At 50.1% G+C, this 26,248-nt stretch overlaps 1 protein-coding gene across 3 annotated transcripts; it reads right to left on the bottom strand.

The window, feature by feature from the left end:
- Nucleotides 1-315: 315 nt before the first annotated feature.
- Nucleotides 316-19,790, bottom strand: TIE1 (tyrosine kinase with immunoglobulin like and EGF like domains 1). 3 transcript variants are annotated; one of them, XM_016123766.2, is made up of 23 exons: nt 19,621-19,790; nt 16,548-16,865; nt 16,359-16,469; nt 15,950-16,105; nt 15,662-15,793; nt 15,363-15,518; nt 15,015-15,143; nt 14,065-14,210; nt 13,678-13,822; nt 9,899-10,063; nt 9,573-9,710; nt 9,078-9,374; nt 8,310-8,600; nt 7,758-7,948; nt 5,323-5,533; nt 5,061-5,171; nt 4,652-4,842; nt 3,514-3,627; nt 3,335-3,405; nt 2,144-2,184; nt 1,960-2,056; nt 1,777-1,876; nt 316-796 (listed from the first exon to the last, which is right to left on the bottom strand). In XM_016123766.2, exons 1-23 carry the CDS (start codon nt 19,676-19,678, stop codon nt 725-727), a joined length of 3,441 nt encoding a protein of 1,146 aa, XP_015979252.1. In that variant the 5' UTR covers nt 19,679-19,790; the 3' UTR covers nt 316-724. The 3 variants fall into 3 exon arrangements, with proteins under 3 accessions (XP_015979252.1, XP_015979253.1, XP_036088670.1); XM_016123767.2 differs by having other exon boundaries at nt 15,363-15,503; nt 19,621-19,767; XM_036232777.1 differs by lacking the exon at nt 316-796 and having other exon boundaries at nt 1,750-1,876; nt 1,960-2,184; nt 15,363-15,503.
- Between the last annotated feature and the right edge of the window lie 6,458 nt (nt 19,791-26,248).

Raw genomic sequence — 26,248 nt, 5'->3', positions numbered from 1 at the left:
AATCCTGGCACGGACAATTTGAATGCTAGACTGGCAGCTACCTAGAGATATAGGGAGACATGTTGGTGATGGGGCTGGAGAGTAGGGAAGGGACCAGGGGAAATTTGAACTTTTTGTTATGACAGAGATGTGGGGGTGGTGTAGATATAAAACGGGTCTTCCAGAACATCTCCCACGTGGAGAGGCACCCCAACAGAGGGATTGGGCCTACAACAGTAACTAGGGATGGCATTTCTTTTCTTAGAAAGTCCAGTTTCTCTGTTTTTGGTTTAACTTTTCCCTAAGATTGAGCAACAGTAAAAGGCAAACATTGGATGGAGCTTCTCAGAGCATTTATTTTTTTTCTGATTATGAGGCTGGGAGTGCGGAGTAGCTGAACAGGGCTTGTTACTGGTATGAGTGCTGGCTCAGGTGGAAAAGCAGAAGCAGGGGTTCGCGCATGGGGAGTAGAAGAGGAATGCATATGTGGAGCAGCTGAACTAGAAGGAAAGATGTAAACGTAGTTGTAAAAGTGACTGCAGGAGGCATAGGAATAACTACAAAGGATGAGGGCCCAATTCCCCTAACCCCACCCCATCCCTGGATCCCCCCTTTTCGTCCTTAAGTTAAAAAAAAAAATTCCTTGAGGCAGCTCAGGTCAGAAGCTACAAGGATCAGAAGTCACAGGTTGGAGAGCAGTTTGCTCTGGCCAGCAGAGCCAGGTTCTGGCTGGACGGCAGGCAGCTCAGGCCTCCTCAGCTGTAGCATCGATGCCCGCGTAAGTGAAGTTCTCAAACAGCGACATGTTCACGTAGGCCTGGGGAGCACAGCGAGCTTTAGTGGGGGCCAGAGATGGGGGTGCCCATGCCCTGGAGATTTTTGATTTCCACGTTGTTGGGGTATCCTAAGAGACACTGATTTGTTCTAAAGATTCAAGATGGCTCTATGGCCAAGGGTGGCCCTCACCAGCCCAGAATAGCATGAGCAGCAGACCACAAGTTGGAGGCTCGGGTGAGAGGCCGCTGACACATTGTTAGGTAGGAGTTTTTTCATGTATTCATCCAATGAACTGTTTGTTCATTCATTCATTTACTTATTCATCTATTTATAAAGCTATTTTTGATGTTTTCCTTTTCATTTATGTGATCATTCCTTCATTCTTAAGATAGTTTACAAATTCCTTTAGCTAGTCATTAATTCAGATGAAGAACAGTTTTTGCATTTACAAATGTATTATATTTATTTCCATATATTTCTTCATTTATATTTATTTGATAATTCATTTATTCTCATGGTTATTAGATTCAGTTATTTAACTATGTGTTTATTTATATTATTATATCATATGATTATATCATCCATTCACTAATTCTATTCATTCATTCATTCATTCATTCATTCAGTTACTGTACCATTCATCCATCCATCTGTTTAGTTGACCATTTGTGTATTACACTCTGGCTCTGTGCCAGGTGAGGAGAGGTATCCTAGATGAGAATGGGCTGATGGCCCCAGTAGAGGAGGACAGGCAAGCAGTCTGGAACCTGGGACCTGGGGAGGGATTTGCTGGTAGGGCTAGCAGTGGCCTTGAAAAAGAAGGGCCTAATGTCCAACCCACTGAGAACTGGAAGTGGGTGCTGCATCCTGGGGTTGGCCTAGCTGCGTTGGCAACTAGTGGTAGGAACAGGGACCCAGAGGCTGCTGCTGGCTCCTACAAGAGGGCAGTCCTGCGAGCCTGGTGAGCCATAGGGGTTATCACCGCACGCCCCCTCACACACACACACCCCATCTTCTCACCTTCCTGGCTTCCAGCATTCGGCCCAGCTGCACCGCGATCTGGGCGAAGGGAGGTCGCTCGTTCGGGCGGTCCCGCCAGCACTGACGCATGAGCTCGTACCTGCCGATTGGGCATCGCTGAGATGAGGGCTTAGGGCCAATTGGGGCGATTGGATCACAGGGTTCAAGGCTGAGGCAACTCACACTTCATTGTCACAGTTTCGAGGCTGCTCCATGCGGTAGCCCTGAGGCAGCTTCTCATAGAGCTCAGCACAGGTCATGCCGCAGTAGGGCGTGCCCCCTGCAGGAGGGGACAAAACTCTCTTGGCCCCGGGACCCAGAGGAAGTAAAGTGGGAGTACCTGAAGGCAGAGGGATTTGGGACTCACCAAGGCTCACAATCTCCCAGAGCAGGACCCCAAAGGACCAGCTGAAATGAGGAAGGTGCACTTAGTTACCACTAGGCCCTAGGGCCAAGCAATTTAGTGTCTACCAACCCCAGGTGTGCAGCCTGTCCCAGCTCTTGTATGTGTCTACTCTGCAAGTATCTTGCCTTGGTCAGCAGTTATCTTTACTCCACTGAAACGTCTTCATGGCCTCTCTCAGGCTCCATGTAATCACAGCTAGTATTTTTACTGCACACTCACTATGGGCCAGGCACTAATCATTTTATATATATGTTGATACATGTAACCTTTATAACAGCCCTATGATATAGGTACTATTATTATCCTCATTTTATTAATGGAGACACCGAAGCCCTGAGGCACTGAGAAGTTAGCTAGCTTGCCCACGGTCACACAGCTAGCAAATAGCAGAGCTGGGATTCGAACCCTCACAATCTGACTCCAAAGCCCTTGCTCTTAATTGTCTCTTTTACGGTAACAACCTCCATGCACGGGAGAGTCAGGTAAGGCCAGAGTAGGAGATCTAGTGGGGGGAAGGTATCTAGGGGTTTTGAGAGCAAAAGCAGGAAGTACGTGAGTGGGGGTCAGAGGGGCCGTCGGTGTGGTGGACAGTGAATAGGGCAGGGCAGGCCAGGCAAAGGGCTTGTGGCAAATAGGCAGAACCAGGGCTAGAGAGGTCGGGCAGCCTAGGTCTCCCAGAGGGACAGGAGTGTGCCAAGATGGTTTTCTGGGGGTAGGGAGCACAGAGAAGGAGTCTTGGGGCTCATATTCTGGTTAGGTCCTCATGTGGGGATGACTCTGCCCCCTAGAGAAGAAGATGAGAGCATTCCTTGACTGATCTCTCCAACCACATGGGCATTATTTACCAGCATCCCCAAACCTCTCCAAGGCAACCCCAGTCTCTTAAACAAACACTGCCCTAAATTACTCCTACCTCAGTCCTACCTCTGAAATACCTTCTAAGACAAGACTTCCTCCCAGCTTGCTCCCCTACTGTCCCACTAAAATGGTGGACATCACTAGGGTACACACAAGACACACCTGGAACAAGCCCTAGGGACATCCAAGTCATGCCTTAGACTACATGAGACATGTTTGAGACGGATCCAGGTATTGCCTATGTGCATCCTTGGAGGACTAAGCCATCCTGCCCCTTCCCACCCCAACACTCACACGTCACTCTTGGTGGTATAGACGCTGTAGTTCAGAGACTCAATGGCCATCCAGCGCACAGGGAGACGCCCCTGGGAGAGAGTGGGTTTGAGGGGCTGGGTAAGGAGAAAGGGCCTTATATAAGGTAATTCTGGGGAACAGGGCCAGCACAGACTCTGAGGGGGAGGACTGAGACTTACCATCGTCTTCTTCACATAAACCTCCTCCCCCCGAGAAAGACCGAAGTCAGCAATCTTGGAGGCCAGGTTCTCTCCGACCAGCACGTTTCGGGCAGCCAGGTCCCTGTGGATGAACTGCAGGCACAATAGGAAGTCAGAGAAGACTGGGGATTAGCGAGCCCAGGACTCTTAGGCCAGTGAGGGGTCCAACTCCACGGCCAGTCCCAGTCTCCCTGCCCATCCTCCAGGCTTTTAGTAACCCCTACTCTTCTTCCCATCCAGCCAGGCCTCCTCCTGGGCCAGCGACTTCTGCCTGAGAAAAATCACAGTGCTGGCTGTCATCCCTTCCTTGCTGTGATCTGGCCATGGCCAAGCCCAGGTGTACCTCTTTTCCTGGGACAATGTTGGGTGATCTCATTGTACCTTCTCTTCTTTGCACGCTCCCTAACCCCCTCTCTGTCAACCTCTTCTCCCCTCATTGATGAGAATGGGGAAGGCCTTTCTCTTGCCCAGAGTGACCCTTTACCTTGAGTTCCAAGTCCTTCCCACTCGGGTTTCCACCTTCCTCAGAGCCCTCTCTCCATCAACCCTACCCTATGCATTGGTCCCTGATCTGCCTTCAAAGATACTCAGAACTTTACTACCTTTCGAATGCCTTTCCCCAGTCTCATGTCTCCCTCCTACTGCTGTCCATCTCTCCTGTCGTTCGAGCAGAGTGTCCTTGGACTTGGGCTTGGGCCTCCACTCTCTGCTCTTCCCTTCACCCTCTCTTGGTGGATCTCGCCCACTCCCTCGTCATTAGTGTCACCATCTGTAGGGTGGCAGCTTCCAGATTGTTGTCTCTACCTCAGACCTCTCCCCTGAGTTCTAGGCTGGCGTCTACAGCTGCCAATTCAACACCTCCACCGAGACGTCCCTCGGATCCTTCAAACACAACAACTCCTTCGGACCTGCTTCTGGTCCTGTGCTGTCACCCGCCGGCCCAGGCCAGCACCTTGGGGTCAAGTCCTTCTCTCAATTTCTCAATCCCATGTGCAATTAGACCTTGCTGATTTTATCTCCTGAGGTTAGTCCAGTGGCTTCTCCCTAGCACACCCTCCCTCTGTGTGTGCACGCATACACATGCACACGCACACGCACACACACACGCACACACAACCTGCTTCTCACTCAGGTACTGCATGCCATTGGCAGCATCACTGGCAAAACGCAGCAGTTGCCGGGAGCTGAGGGTGGAGGCCGTTCCATGTTCTCGGGCAAAAGCGGGGTCTGTTTCCAGGACCCGGCTCTTTCGCAGAAAATCTAGCAGGTTTCCGTAGGGGGCGTATTCAATAGCGATATACAAGTAACCTGGGAGGTGGGGAGATAAACGTGGTGGTGTTTTAGGTACAAGGCAACCTGGTGGCAGCAGGTACCTAATGGTAGTAGACGGGGAGTCTGAAGCATGAAGGAGAATCAGTGGTGATGTCTAGGTAACCTGAAGCTCCCAGTGAACTACTGAAGTGGAAGAAGTGATGGTAGATGATGGAGGTTTTGAAGACGGGGTAGGTTATGAGTTGGGGGATCACCTCGGTTCTCACAGGCTCCCAAGAGGTTGATGATATTGGGATGATGCCCCAGTTTGCACAAAACTTCCAGCTCTCCAGCAAAGTCACGATGGTCATTTTCAGAGGCATACTCTGTGTAAAGAATCCAGTATCAGTTTTGCCAGAAATAATTCAGGAGAAAGGGCTTGGGCTGGTAAGGGCCGAGGTCAGTTACTAGAGGGAGGCAGGTGGGGCTTGGGATCTGTGGGACAAAGGAGAAGGTCAGGGGTCAATTTCTTTGGACCTTTCAGCATCTTGATGGCTGCATTCATCTTGAGCCCGTCCTTCTTGATCATGGCCCGGATGACCTGGCCGAAGTTCCCCTCCCCGATGAGGTCCTCAAAGGTGATGTCCTCCCACTCCAGCACTGGGTAATTCAGGGGCTCAGGCTGTGGTTTTGGTCTCCGGGTCAGTGTTAGGGTGCCTGAGCTGAACTGCAGGATGGTCTCCTCGCCCTTCACAGGATGGGATGAGTGGGCAGACAGTGGAAGTAAGACACACAAATATACAGAGTAGTTAGACAGTGGACAGAGACCCAGGCAGAGGCACTCTTATGGTTAGCCAGGGTCAGACATACAGACAGAGGACACATTACTGAGACAGAATCATAGGAGATGGAGCCATGGGTGGGTGGTCGGGTGGATAGATGCCCACGGAGAGAGGCTGCAGCCTGGGAGTCAGGTGTGCAGGGTTATGGAAAAAGAAGGGGTGGGTAAAATTGCTAGAAGCCAGATATGAGTCAATAGGAGGATATTTCTAACATTTAAAACATAAAGGAACTGGAATGAACCATGATGGCAAGCAGTGAGCTGATCCCATACCCAGGCTTTTTATCACAATGGATGGATGCTCTGGAGAGGAGTCTAGCCTTAGGCAGTTGGCTGTGGTTCATTTATTGAGCACCTACTACATGCTAAGCCCAGAGCTGCTGGACGCCAGTGGAAGGGCTTCTCCATAGTAGCAGAAGCAGAGATTCCCACCATCCACTCACTTAGTGTCCATACATAGTTCTAAAACCACCCTGGGGCCTGAAGATAATAAGACCTTAACAAAGAGGAATGTCTAGGACCCCTGAGCAGGGCCGATGGCAGGAAAAGGAAACAGCAGAACAGAACATGGGAATTGCCACTAGGAAAATCAGAAGAAGGGTTAAGACAACCCCGAGGTGAGCTGAAGCCCAGCTGGATGGGGAAGGGCTGAGGACATGGGTCACATGGATACTCATGAAACATGGACAGCTGGAGGCATATACCAGCATGTACACACATGTTCTAGTGGTGGCACTATATGCAGGAGCATCCATGCAGAGGTCCACATAGACATGTGAGTGTGGAGGGGCACAAGTAGAGGGACACGCACATCAGGGCCAGGCATATACACATGGGGGTCCCCACAAGGGATGTGCATGTGCACACATCCGCAGGCAGGCACATGTAGCAGGGGTGTATCTTGATATATGTTAGCATTATATATACGTTAAAGGATGCTTTCCCACTCCTTCCCCCAACATTTGTACCCATTACCCTTCCCACCATAGTAATGGTGGCTTTCTGTGTGTACTGACCACAGAGGGAGGGCCAAAGCAGCCTGAACAAAGAAGCCAATTGAAGGGAGTTTTTAAAGGCATGACGGAGACAACAGCTTTGGACACAAGGCTTTCAATCACAAGGATCAGCCCTTGAGAGAAAAGAGAGGTGTTTTTTTTTTTTCTTTTTTTAATGCCAAAGTTTGGTTGTAAATATCAAGAGCTCAGGCTTGGGGAACCAAGGGCAGAGTCCAGGTCATAAGTTGCAACTAGGGAAGACCTGAGAGGGGACAGGACCGGAGGATGGGAGAGAGAGATGGGGGGAGGTGACAGGATGAGATCATGCTGGGCTCTGGAAGATGAGCCAGCACCCCACCCCCACCCTTCAGTAAGTAGCTGGGCTGGAGGGGCATGAACTACAAAACTCAGACAGGTTTTCAGGGAAGCCAGGGGGAGCGGAAGCTTGTGCTTCCTTCCTCAAGGAGCGACAGGTGAGGCTGCAGGACTAGCGCCAACTCCCAAGTGGTAGAAAAGGGAGTATGAGGGGTTGTAGCAACAGGTCTGAGGGCCACAGGATATGCTGCCCTCGGCAGGGTACAGAGAAGCACCCCAGAGTCTTTAAGTTTTCCCAAGGATTTGCAAGAATGGAAGATGGGATAAGGAGCTCACAGAGTGAGTGGCCTGTTGGCAGGAAGCCACAGAGGGGCTAAGGCCATCAGCCACAGATGTGTGCAGACAGAAGCTGGCTCCCGAATCCAGGAGGGTCTGCCAAGACAGGCCAGCATGAACCCCAGGTGCCCCTCCATGATATCACCATGCCACCTAGGCTTAGATCACCCCCAGGGAGAAGTGGGACAATTCCGAATTGACCGTGGTGAAATATAGACATAACCAAGTTATTCTGAACTGTGGATATTAAATATTTCACTACTGATATCAATGGGCTCATGAGCTGAGTTCAGTTCCAGTGAAATAAAGAAAATTATATTTTATGCTCTTGAGTGTTATTGAGTGTGGTCTTATACCTGTGACATAAACATGCACGTGCACACACACACACACTCGGGGTATACAAGTACTTGTGTATACATAGTAGATACATATATACACAGAGTCTGCACACATGTGCCCCACGATTGGTACGGGCGACTGACCGATCCTGACTGGTAGGTGAAGGTACGCCTGCGGTGCAGACAGCTTCTGCGGATGCACACCAGGGTTAAGAGGGCGGCCAGGATGGTGAGGCAGGTGGCAGACACGGAGCCCACCACAGCCAGGATCAGCTGTTGATCTAGGCCCTCTTCTGCTGCCCGGATCTCTTGGACTGGGCCCTCACTCTGTAGCCCTAGACACGATAAGATGGGAAGATCATGGGGATACCTGGGTTAGGGAACCTAGAGGAACCCTAGTACTGGGATCTTACACAGAGGGGTTACACAGAGGGAGAGGTCAAAGATCTCAGTACCAGGGAGGAACCAGGGATGTCAGGCCTAGGGCCAGTGGGTCACCGGAGTGACATAATTTTTTCAGCACTAAGATAGCAGATCATAAGAAGGGAGGGGTCAGGGTCCCCAGTACCAGGGCTTGTGTCACTTTCTGAGAGGGGCCTGGGATGCCCTAACTCCAAGGCAACAGGTCATATGGAGGAAGGGCTTACTGAGACTGACCCCAGGGCCCAGGAGTCCCAATGGGCCCTGCCCTTTTACCATTGCCCAGGGTGGACTCTTCTACCATGTTGCTCCAGTCACCAGGACCCTGGACACTGGCCCGCACACGGAAGAGGTAGCGAGTGCTGGCATTGAGGCCACGGACAATGGTGCTTGTCTCCTCGGGCCTGTCCACGTCCATCCACAGTGGGTCTCCTGAGCCCCCAGCCACCTGCACCTCCACGATGTACTTGGATATAGGCCCAGCCGGAGCCTCTGGGCGCTGCCATGTCAGCTGGATCTCAGAGTCTGAGAGGGCCTGGGCATGGAGGTATCGGGGGGCAGGGGGCCCTAGGGAGATGAAGACAGAAAGGCAGGGCTCAGGCAGAACCGAGGTATAGAGCTGTGGGGTCAGACAGATCCATCTAGTGGTGTCTCCTGCTCTGAGGACTCCAGAATAGGAGCCACCCTGCTAACCTCCTCCTCCCTCCTAGGCTGAATTCTTCTTCCTATGGTCTCTTCCACCCTTGAGCTTCTGCTTCCCCTTATTCTCCTTATGTCCCAAGTCTTTCTGGTATTCTAGATCTTCCCAGTGTCCTAGGTCCTCCCCATGTTCCCCCTGTGCCCTGTACCCCGTCCCATGTCCTCCCTGTGCCCATGTCTGCCTGATGTCCTAGGTCCTCCTATGCCCATGTTTTCCATATGCCCTGGGTTCTCTTCACATCCATCCAGTCTCCTGGAACCTCCCATGTCCTTCTGGGTCTTGTGTGTCCCCTCTGTCTCCTGTCCTCTCCTCATTCTAAGCCCATCCCCCGCTCCCGAGCATACCACTGGGAGGCAGAAGCACCCGTGCAGGGGGTGAGGCAGGGCCCAGGAGGGTGCAGTGGTAGAGGCGCACGTCCAGCTGATAGTGGGTGCCAGGTGTGAGTCCGGTCAGGAGGGCAGTACGGGCCTGGGGGGATGAGACGTTCTCCCGCCGCTCCTGTCCCCGTGTCCCGTCCCACAGGCGCAGCAGGAAACCATCGCCCACCAGTGGCCCAGGCACCGAGGGTAAGGACCAGCTCACTCGCAACCGGTCAGGACCCTCCACATGCCAGCCCTCCAGCCACGGCTGCAACAAGGGCTCTGGGGCCAGAGGTTGGGGGTCAGAACTTGTCCAGGGGGTCCTTGGGGCTGGACAGGACAGTGATCCCCAGGGGAAAGGGTGGGACAACCTCCAGTGAGAAAGGCAGGGTCCCCTGGGGTAGATAAGACTTGACAACCCCTGAGTGCCCAGGACAGTAACCCCTGAGGTATAAGAAGGGATAACTCTTGGCCTCTCACCAGGACAGTCTGTGGTCATGAGGGTAGGAGGTCCCCAGGACCCCTCCCCTCCTTCCCCTGGCCGGCTCAGCTGTACACGGACACTGTATCCTGTCTTCGGCCTCAGGTTCATTAACGTCACATTCTCACTTGGGTCCACTGGGGGTGCGGTACACAGCATACATCATTCAGTCCCAACTTCTTCCAGAAGCCGCTCTTCTCCCTTCAGCTCCTCGCTTCTCCTTACACCACTGTTCCTCCCCCTCCATTCTCTCCTCCTCTCATTATTACCCAAACCCTGTCCTGCCCCAGCACCCGCTCCTCCCCCAGCTCTTTCCCCCACTCACCCACAATGGCAGACCAGGCCATGGTCCTGGGACTGTCCTGGGGCCGGTAGTGCAGGCGGACAGAGGCAATGGGTCCATCTCCAGAGAAGGAGACCAGCGGGGACACCACAAGCTGGCGACTCTGCTTGGCCAGGAGCCTAGGAGCAGTCAGGGGCACCGGGGGCACTGCCAGGAGACTCAGGGTAAGGCATGGCCCAGAAAGCCAACTTCACCCTTAGAAACATGAGGGGAACTCTGCACTTTGGCCAACAAAGATATTTGGGGTCTCGGTTGGATTTGGGGACCCTCTGGGCTGGGCAAAAACCAAGTTCAAGAGATGACCAGAGTGGCCAGGGCCCAAAGAAGATAGAGTTCTGTCCCCTGGGCAACTTGGGGCTTAAGGATATGGCACTGTGATTCACATTTAAATGCATTATCAAATTTACTCTTTGAGAAAAAAAGTGTTGTAGATAGAGGCTCTGTTCATCCCTCTTGTGACGAAATCAGAATTGTGATGGAAACAGGAGCAAACAGCAAGAAAAATCACCTGGGATCTAGATGAACCAGCCCTACAACTAGGAAGAGAAATAAGAAATCATCCTGCAACAGGATGAGGTAGGACAGGGAGAGGACGCAAGGCTGCCCAGTCCCGAGCAGCTTAGTGGGACAGAGGTCATGGCAGTGGCAGAGGCATCTTAAAGGGGCCGTGTCTGCAAGCAGACTTTCGCGGTGATGGACCTGCTCACTCTGAGCACCAGCACTGGGTCAGCTGCACATCAGGGACTTATGGGGGACACTGAGTTGTCAGTGTGAGGGCCAGAGGCAAGACTCACTCTGTACAGAAGTGCCTGCGGTATTCATTGTTCCTCTATTGAGCCCTCCCCACTCTCGTGTGAAGACTAAGTGTCGCCATAGCTGAGATGTCATCAAACTGGATAACAAACATCGCTCCGCCCAGAGGATTCTCTGAAACGCTGCCTCCCCCAACTCACAGCCCCAGCCAAGCCACATCTAGGTGTATCCTCAGCCAGTCTGGTGCCCCTTGCTGAGCAGTGCCTAGACTTGCACTGGTGGCAGCTGGCCTCGGTTTCTGATGTGGTTTCTTGAGGCAACTATAAGCACAGCATCTATGAGTTGCTTGCCGAATCTTAACAGGTGGCCCTAGAGGGCCACAGGCTAGGGCTAAATTTGGCTTGCAGCTGAATCCCTCTCAGGACTGTGATGCTGGACACCTACTACACAAAACCACACTAAAAAGACTGGGAGACTTAGGAGCTTTGCTTAGTACCTAGAGACAGACACAGAAAGGCAGCCAAAATAGGAAGACAAAGAAGCAGAAACCATATTAGAGAACCTAACAGAGATCCAGAAATAATGGAGTCAAGCAATCTAACAGATGCAGAGTTCAAAACACTGGTTATAAAGATGTTCAATGAAATTAAAGGAAGTGTAGATGAATTCAGTGAGAACTTTAACAAAGAGATAAAAAACATAAAAATGGAAATGGAAATTATAAAAGAGAACCCATCAGAAATGAAGAACACATTATCTGAGATGAAAAGTATATTAAATGCAATAAACGGAGTGAATAAAGAAGAGGACTGATTGACCTATATAGAGGATGGGGAAGCCAAGGACACTCAATCAGAATGGTAAGAAAAAAGAAGTCAAGATTATAATAATAATTTAAGGAGCCTATGGGACACTATTAAATGTAAAAATATCCATGTCATAGGGGTACTTGAAGGAAAACAAGACATTGAAGAGCTATTTGAAGAAATAATGATGGAAAACTTCCCTAACCTGGTGAAGAAAATAGACATAAAACCCCAGGAAGCTCAGAGAGAGTCTCAAAAACCAGGAACCCAAAGAGGCCCACACCAAGACACATCATAATTAAAATGCCAAAAGTTAAATATAAAGAATCTTAAAAGCAGCAAGAGAAAAGCAGTTAGTTAACTATGAGGGAGCACCCATAAGACTGGCAGCTGATTTCACAAAAGAAACTAAGCAGGACAGAATGGCTTGGCACAAAATATTCAAAGTAATGAAAACCCAGGATCTACAACCACAAATACTTTATTCAGCAAAGCTATCAAAGGACAGATAAAGAGCTTCCCAGAAAAAATAAGCTGAGGGAATTTATCAACACCAAGCCAGGATTACAGAAAATGTTGGAGGAACTTCTTTAAGAAGAAAAAACATGTATCAAAAACAGGAATAAAGAACGGTAATAACTACATTCCTGTTGACAAGTACCTCAAATGGAAAAGAATTAAGAGCTCTAACCAAGAGAAAGAGTGGCTGAATGGTTAAGAAAACAAGACCCCTATATATATGTTGCCTACAAGAGACTCACTTTGGATTAAAAGATATCACAGACTAAAAGGAAGGGGATAAAAAAAGATATTGCTTTGATGAACCTAGAGGGTGTTGTACTGAATAAAATGAGCAGGATAATGAAAGATAAATATTACATGATTTCATGTACACGTGGAATCTAAAGAACAAAATAAACAATAAGAAAAGTGGAAATAAATTCATAGATACAGAGAATATTTTGAGGGCTACTAGATGGGAGCAGGGTTGGGGGGATGGCAAAAAAGATAAAGGGATTATAAGGTAGAAATGGATAGTTGCAGAATAGACATGGAGATGTAGAGTGTAGCATGGGGAAGATGGTTAATAATGTAGTAATAAGTATGTATAAGGGAAGAGGGATACTAGATTTAGTGGGATGATCGCTTTGTGAGTTATGTGTTTCTCTGATCACTATGCTCTAAGACTGAAACCGGTATATTATTGTATGCTAACTGTAACTGAAAAAAATCATTGAATTGTACAATGTAAATACAAGCAACTAATTGTCTATTGTATTTCAATAAAGTTGGGGAAAAAATTGAGAAAAAAAAATTTATTCTTCAACGACAACCCTATCCAGTGAGCGCTGCTATCCTCATTTTGCAGAGAATAACAAGCTGTGAGGGGCTAAGCAACTTGCTTAAGGTGATGGAGCTAGGAATTTGTAGAGTGAAAATTAGAATTCAAGTTGTCTGGGTCCAAAGCCCGGGGAGAGTGATAAGAAAAAGACTGGAGGTGGAGGCCCGGGACCACGCTAATATTTCCTGGTGGTGGAGGGGGCTGCTGAGTGGCAGGTGGGGGAAAGAGTGAGAAAGAGGAAATGAGAGAGAGGTCTGGGCATATGTGGGGAGTAGGGAGTGCCAGGAGCAGAGGGAAAGAGGAACCAAGAAGTGGCAGCGAGTATGAATGGCCAAGGCTTATGGTGCCAGAGAAGGACACCTGGGTGGGCATGCTCTGCTCTGAGCAATCCCAAGCACTGGTAGCTCCCTCCTCATTCACCTATGTAGCACCTCTGTAAAGGCGAGCAGGTGGCCCTCTGAGCTCCGCAGCCCCACGTGTTCCCCTGTCTGGCACTGAGTAGTAGCTCGTGGTATGACCCAGAGAGGGAGCAGCATCCCAGAGGCAGAGTTAAAGGCCACTGTGTGTCTCTGTGTGGAGGTGGAGAAGGCAAGCAGGGCCAGGAGGGAGGCTGGGTGAGGCCAGAGGGTGTCCCATTTCTGGGGCACAGGATGTCCTGTCCAGATGGGACTGAGAGGTCCTCCTACGCGGACAATGCCAAGCCCAGACTTTGGTTAACCGTGTGCCCTCTTCTTTGCCTGGTGCTGGACCATGACCTCAGATGCCCTTGACCTTCCTGCTGCAATGCTCAGTCTGGACAGCATTGGCCGGTCCCCACTCTGCCTGCTGCCCATCCTCCATTGCCCTAGGACATCACTGACCTTTGACGTTGACCCGGAAGCGCCGGCTGTCTTGACCACCAGACGTGGACACGCGGCATTCCCAGAGCCCACTGTCTCCAAGAGTCAAGCGCGGCACCTCAAACTCAGCTGTAGTCCTATCTGGCTCCACAATGGCCTTGGTGGACTAAGAGAGAGAGGGGAAGGGGACAAACCACAGACAATGTACATCCATGAGGCAGATACACTCCTGTCTGGACTGACGAGGGGATGGGGCTGGGAGGCAGCCCCTCAACAATCGGCCTGGCTACTTTAGAGCTGTGGTCAGGCTAGTGCGTAGACCTTGCAGAGAGCCTTGAAGGGCCAGGGGTCTGAGGGACCAACTGGGAAGCTCGCGGTGGGGGTCCCCGCTTGGGGTCACGGGCTGACCAGCAGGACTGTGCCGTCTGGCTTGCGGAGCTCCATGCTTCCCCGCACTGGGAAGGGGTTCCCTGCGGCTGCACAGTTGATCCGGGGCATTGTCTCCAAGTTGAATTCCAATTCTGAGGCTACGTCCAGGATCTGGGGGATCCGATCTGGGGAGAGAAAGGGCACCTGTCCTGGAGCCACAGGGGAAGACATGTGACCACCAAAGTGTCCTTTGTCCTGTGTCATGCATCTCAGTGGAGGCACCGCCATCTAACCAGTTGCTCAAGCCTGAATGGCAGCAAAACCCTGTGTGAGTCCTCTAAGGCCCTTGTGCCCCCCTTCTGATTAGCTGCAGAATCTACCTCCTATACCCTTCACCTCCTAAGATCTTTTCATACTGAAACCAGCACCGTCACTAGCCTCAGCCTCACGGCCAGAACACCGGTTCAGGCCTCATTTGTGTCTGGGTCCTGCCATGGCCCATCCAGGATCTCCATTCCACTCTCCACCCAGCAGCTGGAGTTTTTTCTCAAACATAAATCTGACCACTTTGTGTCTCTTCGACAATTCCTTCCTACCCCTACCATATTAAGTGCAAACCATCTGTCCTGCCATTCGAAGTCCCCAATATTTGACCTCTTCTGACCACTCCCCAGCCTCCCTTTATTCCACTGTCTTGGTACTGAGCCTTCGCCCATGCTCTTTCCACATCCATCTCTCTCTTGTTCTTCATATCCCATTTCAGATCTCGCCTTTTCCCAGAAGCTCTCTCTGACCCTCTCAGACTGGTCGGGGCCTCCTCTGGGCTCCCACCCACTCTGGGCTGCTGCTCATCTCTCTGTGGATGGTGTGGGCTGGGTGGTGAGAATTCCTTTCAGGCCGTGAGCTCCCTGGGGCAGGATTTAGAGCATTAACAGACAGATGGTGAGGGCTGGCTTGCCTTGAGCGATCTGAGACCCTTGTGTTCGTACCTGACTTCTCACAGTGCACTCCATGCCACCCAGAAGGGCAGACACAGCCACTGAAGCGGTCACAAGTGCCACCATTCTGACACTGGCACTGGAGGCGGCAATCAGCCCCAAAATGACCGGGGGCACAGGCTGGGAACAGAAGGGGCATAATTAGAGGGGCACAGGTCAGAGGGCAATGCGGGAAGAGCTGGGGCCTGGTTAACAACAGGTTGGGTGAAGAGAGCACTGGTTAGAGGAGCAAGGTGCTGTGGAGGGCTTGGTGTGAAAGTCAGGGCCAGAATGAGGGTTCGGGTCAACCTTGGGCTGGCTCTCTGGGTCAGGGACCGTGGAGGGCAGGTTAATGTGTACCTTCTTGGCACTGGCTTCCTCTCCAGCCAGACCCACAAGAACAGCCATAGGGATCTGGGAGGCAGAAGGTGAGGCCCCAGCAGCCTGACGTGCCTGGGCACTGCTCCTGGCAGCTCTGCCCAAAACGGCCCTCTCTGCAGGCTGGAAAGAAGGTATCTGGAGATAGGGGCCTCTGTCAGGCCCCAGAGCCAGGGACCTACTTGGTATTCTCACCCTCCAAGCTCCATCCCCATGGTTAAAGGGTCCTCCCTCAGCCAGGCATCCTCTCCTGCCTAGGTCCTGGCTCCGCCTCTCCTTACCCTGCTCGCAACGGGTACCAGTGAATCCAGGGGGGCACACGCACTCGCCATCCTGGTCATGGCAGACACCTCCATGCAGGCAGCCTGGGCATTCCTTGGTACAGCTTGGTCCCCAGCGTCCTGCCCCACAGCCTGGAGGAATGTGTTTTTAGCAGCTGACCCTCACCCACCTGACCACTGCTGCTGAGGACTGGGGTAGCCCTGGGAACCCAGGGATCCAGGAGAGCCACAGGACTCCCAGCCTCCCACACCACCCACCACCCACCACTGCTGCTCTCTGCCCCTAACCCCGCACGATGAGCCGAAAGAAGGCACTGCCCAGGGGGCTGGTTTCCAGGTAGGTGGCACTGTAGATGCCGCTCGATGGTGGCTGCACGTTTGGGAGCTGCAGCAGGAACCGCCCATCTTGGGCTTCATGCCAGTCCAGGGTATAGAAGTAGGATCCTGGGGGCATAAGAGCTGATCACAAGGCTGCTGGTCCTCTGGGTGCAGTAGGAAGACAGCTCAGAGCTAGAGATGGATGCAGGTGCATCCCATGCACCTGGTCCAGAACAGTGGGGACCCTGGAGGTTGGCCAGGGCGGGTAACAGGTGTATGGGAGTGACAGGTGTGTTAGGGGCCAAAGCTGAGGATGCCGAGGTATTGAGTGTCAGATCTATGGGTTTACTTGCCCAACCAGCTAGGATGCCCCTCTCACCGTTGCTCTTCCAGATCACATCTGTCTGCTTCTCCTTGCGCACATGCGCGGAAAGCACAGCCGTGTCGCCTTTGTTCACTGTATGTGTAACCTTGTCGGGGATCAGGTGGGCTGCGGGGTGGACGGAGGGTGGGGTCAGAGGTTAACGGCAGCCCTTATTCTCCCTCCTGACCGGTGGGCCAGACTCACCTCCAGGGCTGTTGTGCACGTAGAGAACGCGCGTGCGCCGCGCCCCCGCGCCGCCCACGCAGGAGAAGACACCCACCAGGTCGGAGGGCTTGGAGAATCCGCTCAGTGTAATGCGCTGCGAGCCGTTACGGGTCAGCTGCGGAGGCAGCCAGGGCCGCGGCGTGCGCACGATGCGGTCGTCCTTCTCCAGCAGCAGGGCGGGGCCCCAGGCGTCTGCGCCCCTGCCGGTGCTCGCCTCGCCAGACACGCAGGTCAGGAAGAACCTCTGCGGCTCCGTGCGGCGCAGGTCGGCCAGCAGCGTCAAGTCCGCCGCTGCGCCTGGCATAGAACAGCAGTCCTTGGATCTGACGGGGTCCCCAACCTTCCTCCTCCTTTTCCTCCTCTTCCCCGCCCTCCGCCCCCCACCATCTTCAGGCCCTGCACTTGGCAGGTATTTTCGTCCTCTTTCCTTCCCGCCCCTTTCCCCTTCCCGATGCATTGGCCCCTTTCCCTCAAACCTCTTTATCCTAAAAGAGCAAAAACAAAAATAAGTCCCCTTCTATGGCCCCATCCCCTCCCTTCTCCTGCCAGATGGCTTCCCTTTGCAGCCCAGCTTTGGAAAGAATGATCTATGCTCCCTGTCTCCGTTTCCTTTTTATTCCCCACCAGTCTGGTTTCCCTGACCTGTGTTTCAAACTGCTCTGCCAAGGGAAGCCACTCTCCCTGCCCCCCATCCTGAAGGAGTAGGCTGGGAGGGCCACACAGAATAGAGCGCCTTGGAGGGACCCCTCCCTGTCACTTAAGACATTTAGACATGTTTGCTGTGCTTGGGATTTAAGGTGGGAGAGGCTGGGTTCTGCAGCCAGGCGGTTGAAAGACAGAAAGGAAGACAGCTCTGGGCCCAGTGAAAGGCCAGAGACAGAGAGCGCAAGCCTTGGTGTCCCTTCTTTGTCTTCCTAAGAGCTCCCAGCCTTGGCCTTGCTGGAACATAGACATGGACACGTCTGTCAAATGCAGGGCACCACAGAGGATGCAGGGGAGCACATCCTCTGTGGTGCCCTGCATTCGATGGGTGCCTGACCCATAAGGGGCGTGCTGCAGGGGATGAAGAGATGCCTTCTGAGAGATAAAGCACCCCCCTGGAAGGCCTGAAAGCTGAACGGGACATAGAGGGATGAGGAGAATGGAGTCGAAGAGAGGTAGGAAAGGGCATTCTTCGCAGAGAGCACAGCCTGAGTTAAGAAGTGGAATGAAAAATATTATGGTGTGGACAGGGGGATGTCCAAATTCAGTGTGGCTGGGGTATACAAGGTGAGGCAGAAGAGTGGGGAGCGAACTAGAGCCAGAGTCCAGGCCCTACTGTGCTGGGCCCTTCCTAACTCTTCAGCCCCATGACCCCTCGCCCTTCCGAGCCCCTCCTTCTCGGTCCCTGCCTGTTAGCTGTCAAATAATTAGTTTAAATGCCTCTTAGCTTATCAATTAATATTCTTTGAAAGTTGACCATGAGTCAATGAAGCTAGCATCTGCTGACCACCTGCCATGTGCCAAACACCTGATTTCCAAGGGATCCTCACATGCTTCAGTGAAGTTGCTGTCTTTCCGTTTATAGAGGAGGGTAATAATTATTCTACAGGCTTCTTTGAGAGAGCTCATCTACTCCCTTGGTTTAACTGGCAACTCTGAGTCAATAACCCTAGGATACCTTCTCAGCCTGGGCCTTCTTGTCCATCAGCTTTCCCTAAACCCGCTGCTTTCCAGTGCTCCCTGACTCAACGGAGGGTCAGATTTCAGAGTCATCTTGTACTCTTACTGTCACAATAATTAATGTTTATTGGAAGTCAATTGTATGCCAGTCACTTTACTCATGTTCATTCTTTTTATCATCCTAACTATCTGGCAGGGTGGGTGTTATTACCCTGATTTTATAGCCAGGGAAGGAAGGCTCAGAGAAATAGCTTGCCCAAGGTCATACAATTAGTAACCGGCAGAGCCAGATTGTCTGACTCTAAAGTCCACACTTTTAAGCATTATGTTGGCTGCCCTAATCAGTCACAAAATTCTGTAAGTTCTGTTTCCTCAGAGCCTCTTGACTTTATCCCCATCTCCAAGCCCGTCCTTGCCTAGTCCTCACCCTTACCCACCTTGACCATCCCAACAGCCACACCCCTCCTTCCTCAACTCATCCTCCAAAGCGATCCATCTAAGACCTTGTGACTCTCAAGTCTACAACTTTTCATGGCTCCCTGTTGCCCTCAGAATAAAATGCATGCTCTTGAGCCCCTTGCTGCTCACAGCTGTCCTTTCTGCTGCGTTCCCTCCAGGAACCTTCTCTCCCATGCGCTTCCCTGCCTCTCAGATTTTCATCTATTTCTGGCTACCTGGAATGAAGACCACTGCTCTTAGAGAACCCCCTTCCCACATACTGCCTGAGGTGTGGTAAGCTGACTCCTCCTCAGTACTCCTCTGGAGCTCCCGTGCCTGTGCGGTTAGCCCTCACCCTGTGCCCTGTATCCTGTATCCTCCACTAGACTGTGAACCGCTCAAAGGCAGCGGTTCTAATCTTCTTTGGCCAGCACACTGAAGGAATCAGCTACCACTTACTCAGAAGCCCTTACCAAGTGCCAGGCATTGTGCCAAGCACTCTGTAAATTACCTCATTTATACCCCATAACAGCCATAGGACATCAGCATCATTTAATTTCACTGTGCAGATCTGGCGGCTGCCTGCCTCTCAACTAATGGTCCACCACTTAGCACAGTTCCTGGAATTTTGTTGGTTCTTAATAAATGTTTGTCAAGTGAATAATTGAATGAATGCAACACAATGACCATATGAGCACCCGCTGAAAACTTCACGGGGCCCATGGGTCCTGCTATTTCCCACTGATCTTAAGATCCAACACAACCAATAGCTGCTCTTCCGCCTTCCCGTCCTCCAAACCTAGGCTGCAGTGATTTCTAGCACCTGCCTACGTTTTCCTGGCTCCGATCCGACTTTCTAGCTCATCAGGATATGGACGAAAGTAATGTCAGTGATGATATGGTTTACCCTCCTTGGGGGTTGGGTTGGGGCTTGGCTGGAGGGGAGACTTACCAGCATGAGAAGCCAGGAAGATGATGGGAAGCAGCAAAGGGAGTCCCAGCCAGACCATACTCCAGAGGCTGACCAGGCCAGCCAGGACAAGCTAGGCCCACAGTCAGTGACTCTGGGTCTGGCTGCTCAGCCTGTAGTAGTCAGTGTATGTTGGTGCTGGGGAGGAAGAGGAAATGAGGTGGCTTGGGTGGGAGGGGTAGCAGGGGAGAGAGGTGGGAAGGACTTATCCTGCTTCTGGGCCTCTAGGCTCCCCAATGTGATTCTCAAAAGACTGGGAATTTGTATGGCCTCAAAGACCCTGGAATGGGGTCAACAGTGGTGGTGGGAAGGTTGTGGGAAGGACAGACCTGGGGATTATTGGGCTGATTTTTCCATCCCCTCTTTTCCCCTCTGTCCTGAGTCTTGCCAACACTCAGGAGACAGGAGACAGGAAAGGGAGGAAGCCACTGGCTTCCGCCTATTGAGGAGGGATGGGGGGAGGATATTGTTCTGGGGTCTCCCCTCCCCCTCAGCACATACACACAATATGACCCACATGATTCCTCATGTGGTTCTCAGGACAGTTACATAGGTGTCCTAGAGAGCAGTTCACACATGTAACAAGTATCTTTGTGGGCCTGCGAATGTGCACGCTCAAAGGAACAAAAGAACTCACACTCAGTGCAAAAAAAAGATCTTCCATTCCCAATTCCATCTTGTGTAATTCTATCTCTCATTTAATGGCTGCAAAACCAAAGCTTGCTGTGCTTGAGGGCAGGCTGAGGTCATGGCAAAGCTGAGACTTGAACTTCTGATTTGGTTGCTCCTTACAGGGAATGTGTTAAACAGACCCACAGAGTCTTGTATTTATAATACTCAGCCAAAGCCACTAACAGAGGCTTCAGTTCTTTGTCTGCCTGATGTCATTCATTTTACAGCAAACCCTGCCTGTCCCTGGATACCAGGGCAGCAGAAGTCTGGCCAGGGAGTGCACTCACTCTTGAGGGCTGACAACAGCTTGTGGGCAGTCCCAGCCCTTTGGAAAAGTCTCCAAACCCCATGGTTCTTGCCTTTGCTGTGCCCCCTCATCTCCAACTGGTGCCACCAGTGACAGTTTCTAGAACAGATCATGATCTGCAGGTATGGAATGCCTGCAGGGTGTGTGTGTGTGTGTGTGTGTGTGTGTGTGTGTGTGTGTCCTTGCAGAGAGCAGAGTGAGAGAAGTCTTGGAGCCATCAGATGTCTGGAGCTTGCTGGAGAAGTCTGTGGCCACTTTGGCCTGGAATGGATGGTTGGGGTGGGGATGAGACCTGATGCCAGCTTAAGCGACTCAGGTTTAGAAGTCCAAACCCTCTTTTTTTGTGCTGCAATAGCTTCCCCAAGTCTGTTCCTGGGTGAAGGCTGGACTCTTCTTTGGACGTGTCAGGCTCTAATTCATTGACCTGGGGAAGTTGGGTCCTCGTAGCTTAGTTGAGCTGGTTTAGTCCTGGGCTCTTCTGAAAAATCCCTGAAAAGTCTCAGGAGAGACTTTGACTCCTGGTATAGCAGGAAAAAAGATCACTCTACAGGCCTTCAGGCACCCCATTCCTAGGTCTGAGGCTTGGAAAATCTTTCTCCAGACAAGACTTGGGTGGGAGTGGGAATAAGGGTGGGGGTGCGTGTGGTTGATGCCTTAGACTTTAGCTCATCTTGGTGACAAGATCTTTGAATCCAGCATGAGAAAGAAGCTGGGAAATGCTAGGGCGGTCTGTCTGGCAGGATTGTAGGGAGAATATTTTTGTGGAACTATTCTTTTGTTTCTGGGAAAAACTGGTGGGCCTGATGTCATCTGGGGAATGTATACAGAGCCCTTGGGCAATATTCCTTCTTCTTGAAAATGACACAGACAGCTGCCACAGGTGTTTGCTCTGAATGAAGTTTGAGACTGTGACCCCATGGCACATGCAAAAGACTCCAGGCCCGTCTGCCCTCCCCACTTTCAACTGGGAAACAAAACTTGATAGTAATGATCTGTAGATAAATACAGTGCAAATACTGCAGAGTTTGTATACAAGGATTTATAGTATAAAACAATGTCCTATATGTGTAAAAGTATATTTTTACATGTGTTTGGTTATGTTGAGAGTAATCTGAATAGCGCCTGTTTACAAACAATATGTCACAAAGGAAATATCACCACAAATTTTGAGTAGTTTGTGTATACATTAGCTGTTGCAGTACGAATACTTAGACCATAATGCATATCTGAAAGTCTCAGTCACTGGAAAAGTATAGGTCAAAAATAATGTTAATGCAAATATGCACTTCTACACATTGTAAGGCCAACCCTCAAACTGAAAACAAACTAAATTGATAACGATCGCACTAAACTAATTTTTTTTTTTAAAAAAAAGCAAAAATAGCAGCATGAGCAACTCCACGCAAGGCTGATAATTCACTGCTAAGAAAGCCACCTTGCTTCAAATAGGAATTCTAGCTGTTGGCACGTGGCATGTGCAGGAGTTTTTTCAGGTTGCCAGGGGGTTCAGGGCACCCAGGCTTCCTACTGGAATACTGAAGTCGAGATTTTAGTGACTTCTACGTACCAATTTTAGTTTTCAAATGCCAAATTTTAGGGACCTTCCATTTGAATGTTACTAGTAAGAAGCCTGCAGTTGGACCTAAAAAGGAAAGGTAATGAAATTAGTTATCATTTGCCCATAACAACTGAAAAAAGGATCTGTGTTTTGGAACTGCCTGTGACCCACCGGGACAGCCTCATGGTCCACTGAGGGCTGTGGAGCTAAATAGGTCTGTAGTTGCTCAATGGTGTCAGCTGTTTTGAGTGATAGTGAAAATAATTGTGTATTTTTCATAGCTAATCTGTAGATTTGGAGCTGCTTGTTTTGGAGAAGTAGTCTGTCTTGGTCTCTTTGGATTATGCCATAACAAAACATCAGACTGGGTGGCTTATAAACAACAAACATTTATTTCTCACAGTTCTAGGGGCTAGAAGTCTATGATCAGGGTGCCAGCATGGTCGGGTGAGGGCCCTCTTCCAGGCTGAAGGTCCTCACAGGGTGGAAGGGGCAAGGGAACCATCTTGGGCCTCTTGATCTCATTCATAGGACCTAACCACCTCCCAAAGACCTCACCTCCCAATTCTATCTTATTGGGCATTATAATTTCAAAACATGAATTTTAGGGGGACACGAACATTCAGACCATAGCCTTGCCCTCTAGGACCAGGTTAACAAAACCAACGTGGGGCAGTCTGCAGCTTCATAGGAACCCATGCTTGCCTGCGTGTGTTTTCCAAGCCCCTCCTATGAGTGTCAGACCCTGTGCCACAAGCTGAGGATCCGCTCATGAGGAGAACAGAACTTGTGCTTTGAAATATTTAGCCTGAAAGGCAGAAGAGATCCTTTCATAGCAGACACCTGAAGCCTCGAAGCTTCAGGGCATTTGTCCAAAGAATGAGAGCCAATGTACCTTTGTGGGCAAGACCTACCTTTTACTGGGGTTCCTCTTAGAGACTTGGTATATGATTTAATGACACACATGGTGATGTCTGACCCATGGAGAGTTTCCTTTGGAACGATATTTCTTTTAGGTGGAGGGGAGTCTAAGTTTCAGGATAACAGCTGCGGAAAGCGTAGGAAAGTATACAGAAGATATGATTTGGCCATAACGATGCATAGCCCTGATTGTTCTTTCTTTGCATGTGCTAATAATTAGTGTAAGAAAAATGATAAAATAGAAGCTGTCTTTTCATTTTCCATTTTGAAGGGAGAGACATAATTAACCCCTACAGCCACCCCACTACACACACACACACACACACACACACACACACAATGCCCAGCTCCTGCCCAACTATGATGTGTGTGCCGCCTCAGTGACTGTTACATTCTTTTCATGGCTTCCTGTATCTCTCCGTTATGTAACCTCCAACTTCCTTGAACTACCTGGCCAATATTGCCTGCTGGACAGTGAGCTCCATGTGGGTGGGACCACACCTGCAAATAATTGACAACACTGCGAATAATTGGCTCTCAGTAAATAGTTGGCGAAAAATAAATGTGTTGTTCATTATGATGTATCATGACAGGGAAAGGCATGGGCAGGGTCTAGGTCTTTCTCGAAGAGAATTTCCAGTTTCCATCATCCCAGAAAAAGTGGTCCCCTCGCAGGAATCTAGCAGTGATTAGCAGCCTCAATCAGAAGAGTATTCATTCTTTGTGGAGACTGGGCAGATGCACTCATAGCATGAATATTCGTGGGAATTCTCTATCGTGATCCAGGTTGGGTTGGAGAAGTGAAACCAGAAGGGGAGGGGTAAATGCCTGAACTTTGAAGTGATTCTCTTGGAGAAGAGTTTCTTTTCTAGGAATGGGTTACAGGAGGAGCAAGAAATACCTGCTTCAAGGCTAAAGACCGGAGAGCTGGAGGAGCAGTCTAGCACTGCTTCTCAAGTAATATTGACCGATATGTGGTCCTACCATTCATACCTAAAAGGCAGCTCTTGCCATGTTTTGTTTGACTTCTTTAACATCTAATCTGGTCTATATGAGTCCATCGGTCAGCAACATCAAATTGCTATAAAATTTTCTGAATGCTTACTCTCAGTTTTTGTCCTTGTCTCTTTCTAACAGTTTTTAGACTAGTGCTGGGCCACTGGCCACCTTTTGAGTCGCACTCATCTAATGGGGTAATGGACAAAGAAGGTTGGGGGATGGATGGTTGACATCAGAGCCAAGGTCTGAGTTTATTTGAGAGTTATAGCATTTCTGGGTTGTGACAGGGCCTGTAGCTGTGAGAGTGGCAAGGAAGTGAAGGTCAAAAGAGATGGGGAGGTCTTACAGTGTTTTGAAGGACCACCTATAAGGATATGCTCCTCCCCCCCCCCACCCCCATTCAGAACACATTGCATCTTTAGATGTGGGCATATAAAGACTCTGCACTGGCCCTTTCCAACCCAGGCCTTCCTGACTTGTGTATCATTTGCATTATGGTAGTGGCAACACAAGACCCTTAAACTAAAAGGGAATTTTGTCTTTTCTACAGAGTGATTCTAGTTTTCATGGTGTGGTGATGGAAAGGACAGACTTCCTCTAAAATGATGAGGGTTAGGGTGGCAATGCTGGCCCCCTTCGCCAGGTATGATCGATGTGTGTCCTGCTTGACCCTGGGGTGCTCAGAGGACCCCGGACCTTGGGAGACCTGCTGTATTTGCTTATTTGGGGCTGGGGCTGAGGACTGCTTTTCTCCATGTTGGACCATGCCCCATCTTTCATCTAGCCTTTTCTGTGAATGAAGGATGTGGGAGGAATAGGGAGCAGCAGGTCATGCTGGGTAGTGGACAGGAACCCAGGTGGAATTAGGGCTGGCTAGCCAAGGCTGCACCTAGTTTGTGTTTTAGACAGTGGTGGTCCTGAGAGAAATATCCCTTTTCCTCATCCTAAGTTTAAATCAAGGGGCTGCCTGACTTTTCACCTTGACCCTGTAGAGAAGTCAGGGGTAATGCTAGTAGTGCCTGGCTGGGCTTTCTCAGTCTCAGAGCAATGGGGCAATGGCTGGCACTGCCCATAGGCATAGCCCTCACGCTCCTGTGAATCCTGTTCTCCTGAGCTAAAGGGAGTGGTGCTTTTTAATTTTTGCAAAAACAGTTTTAGATTTATAGAAAACTGAGAAGCTAGTTTAGAGAGTCCCCTACACCCCACACGCAGTTTCCCATTATTGACATTTTTCACTAGTATATTTGCCGTAAGTAATGGCACATTATTATTAACTGAAGTCCATAGTTTATCTAGATTTCCTCAGTTCTTCCTTATGCCTTTTTTTCTCTTCCAGCATCCCATCCACATACCATATTACATTTAGTTGTCATGTCTTCTCAGGCTTTTCCTGGTGTGACAGTTTCTCAGACAAAATGTTGCTCACATTGTTCCAGCTTTGGCCATTGAGAGGTCTTTGTTCCTGTGCTCCTTGGACATGTCCCCACCAATGTAGGTTTGTTATTGTTATGTGTTTGTTCTTTAGTACGTCCTTACTTCCTGGCACTAACGAGATGCTCCAGGCTCGTCTCGTATTTCTTCTTCTGGTCCTGGAATCAGCCTTCTCTCCAAGGAGCCCTGGTTTCTTTTGAGAATGACATTAAAAACCAAAGTCAGGTGCCAGGTGTGCTCATTGCTACTGGAGTATATTATTGCTTCTGGGCCCTCTCAGCTGACAGAGCAAGGAAATGACGTGTGTTTATACCAATGCATGCATATACACGTCTATAAATATATATTTATTTAACAATTTATATTAAAGCTAAAGATCAGTTCATAAGGATGTCTCCAACTCTAATCCATTACCACTGTGTCAGGGGCAGTGCTTTTTAATCTCAGAACCACCCTCTCCCCCATCAAACACAACATTCATCCCTATGGTTTGAGTTTTTAAAAAGCATATTTTTAGAAATGAATCACATCTGATAGCAAGAGCTTATCCATAATTAGAACTAAATGTACTTTATGAAAAATGATAAAAGGTTAACACATGATATCAGTGAATTTACCTCAAGTATCAGATTTCTAAAAAGGCTACTTGAAAGAAAAGAGTTTACTTCCGGTAAGAATAGCCAGGAACACTCTGAAATAGATAAGGAAGGATGCGCCAGCCC

This window comes from Rousettus aegyptiacus, unplaced genomic scaffold (assembly GCF_014176215.1).
Source record: "Rousettus aegyptiacus isolate mRouAeg1 unplaced genomic scaffold, mRouAeg1.p scaffold_m13_p_1, whole genome shotgun sequence".
NCBI lineage: Eukaryota > Metazoa > Chordata > Mammalia > Chiroptera > Pteropodidae > Rousettus > Rousettus aegyptiacus.
This window is presented reverse-complemented; position numbering and strand designations above follow the sequence as displayed.

What these genes read in the sequence shown, in the direction of transcription:
- TIE1 (XM_036232777.1), bottom strand. Translation starts at nt 19,678, where the DNA reads ATGGTCTGGCTGGGACTCCCTTTGCTGCTTCCCATCATCTTCCTGGCT. An exon ending in TGTGATCTGGAAGAGCAACG is followed by an intron (nt 16,106 to 16,358) that starts GTGAGAGGGGCA and finishes TTATGCCCCCAG; the next exon opens with GATCCTACTTCTATACCCTG. An exon ending in GGTGCTTCTGCCTCCCAGTG is followed by an intron (nt 8,601 to 9,077) that starts GTATGCTCGGGA and finishes TCATCTCCCTAG; the next exon opens with GGCCCCCTGCCCCCCGATAC.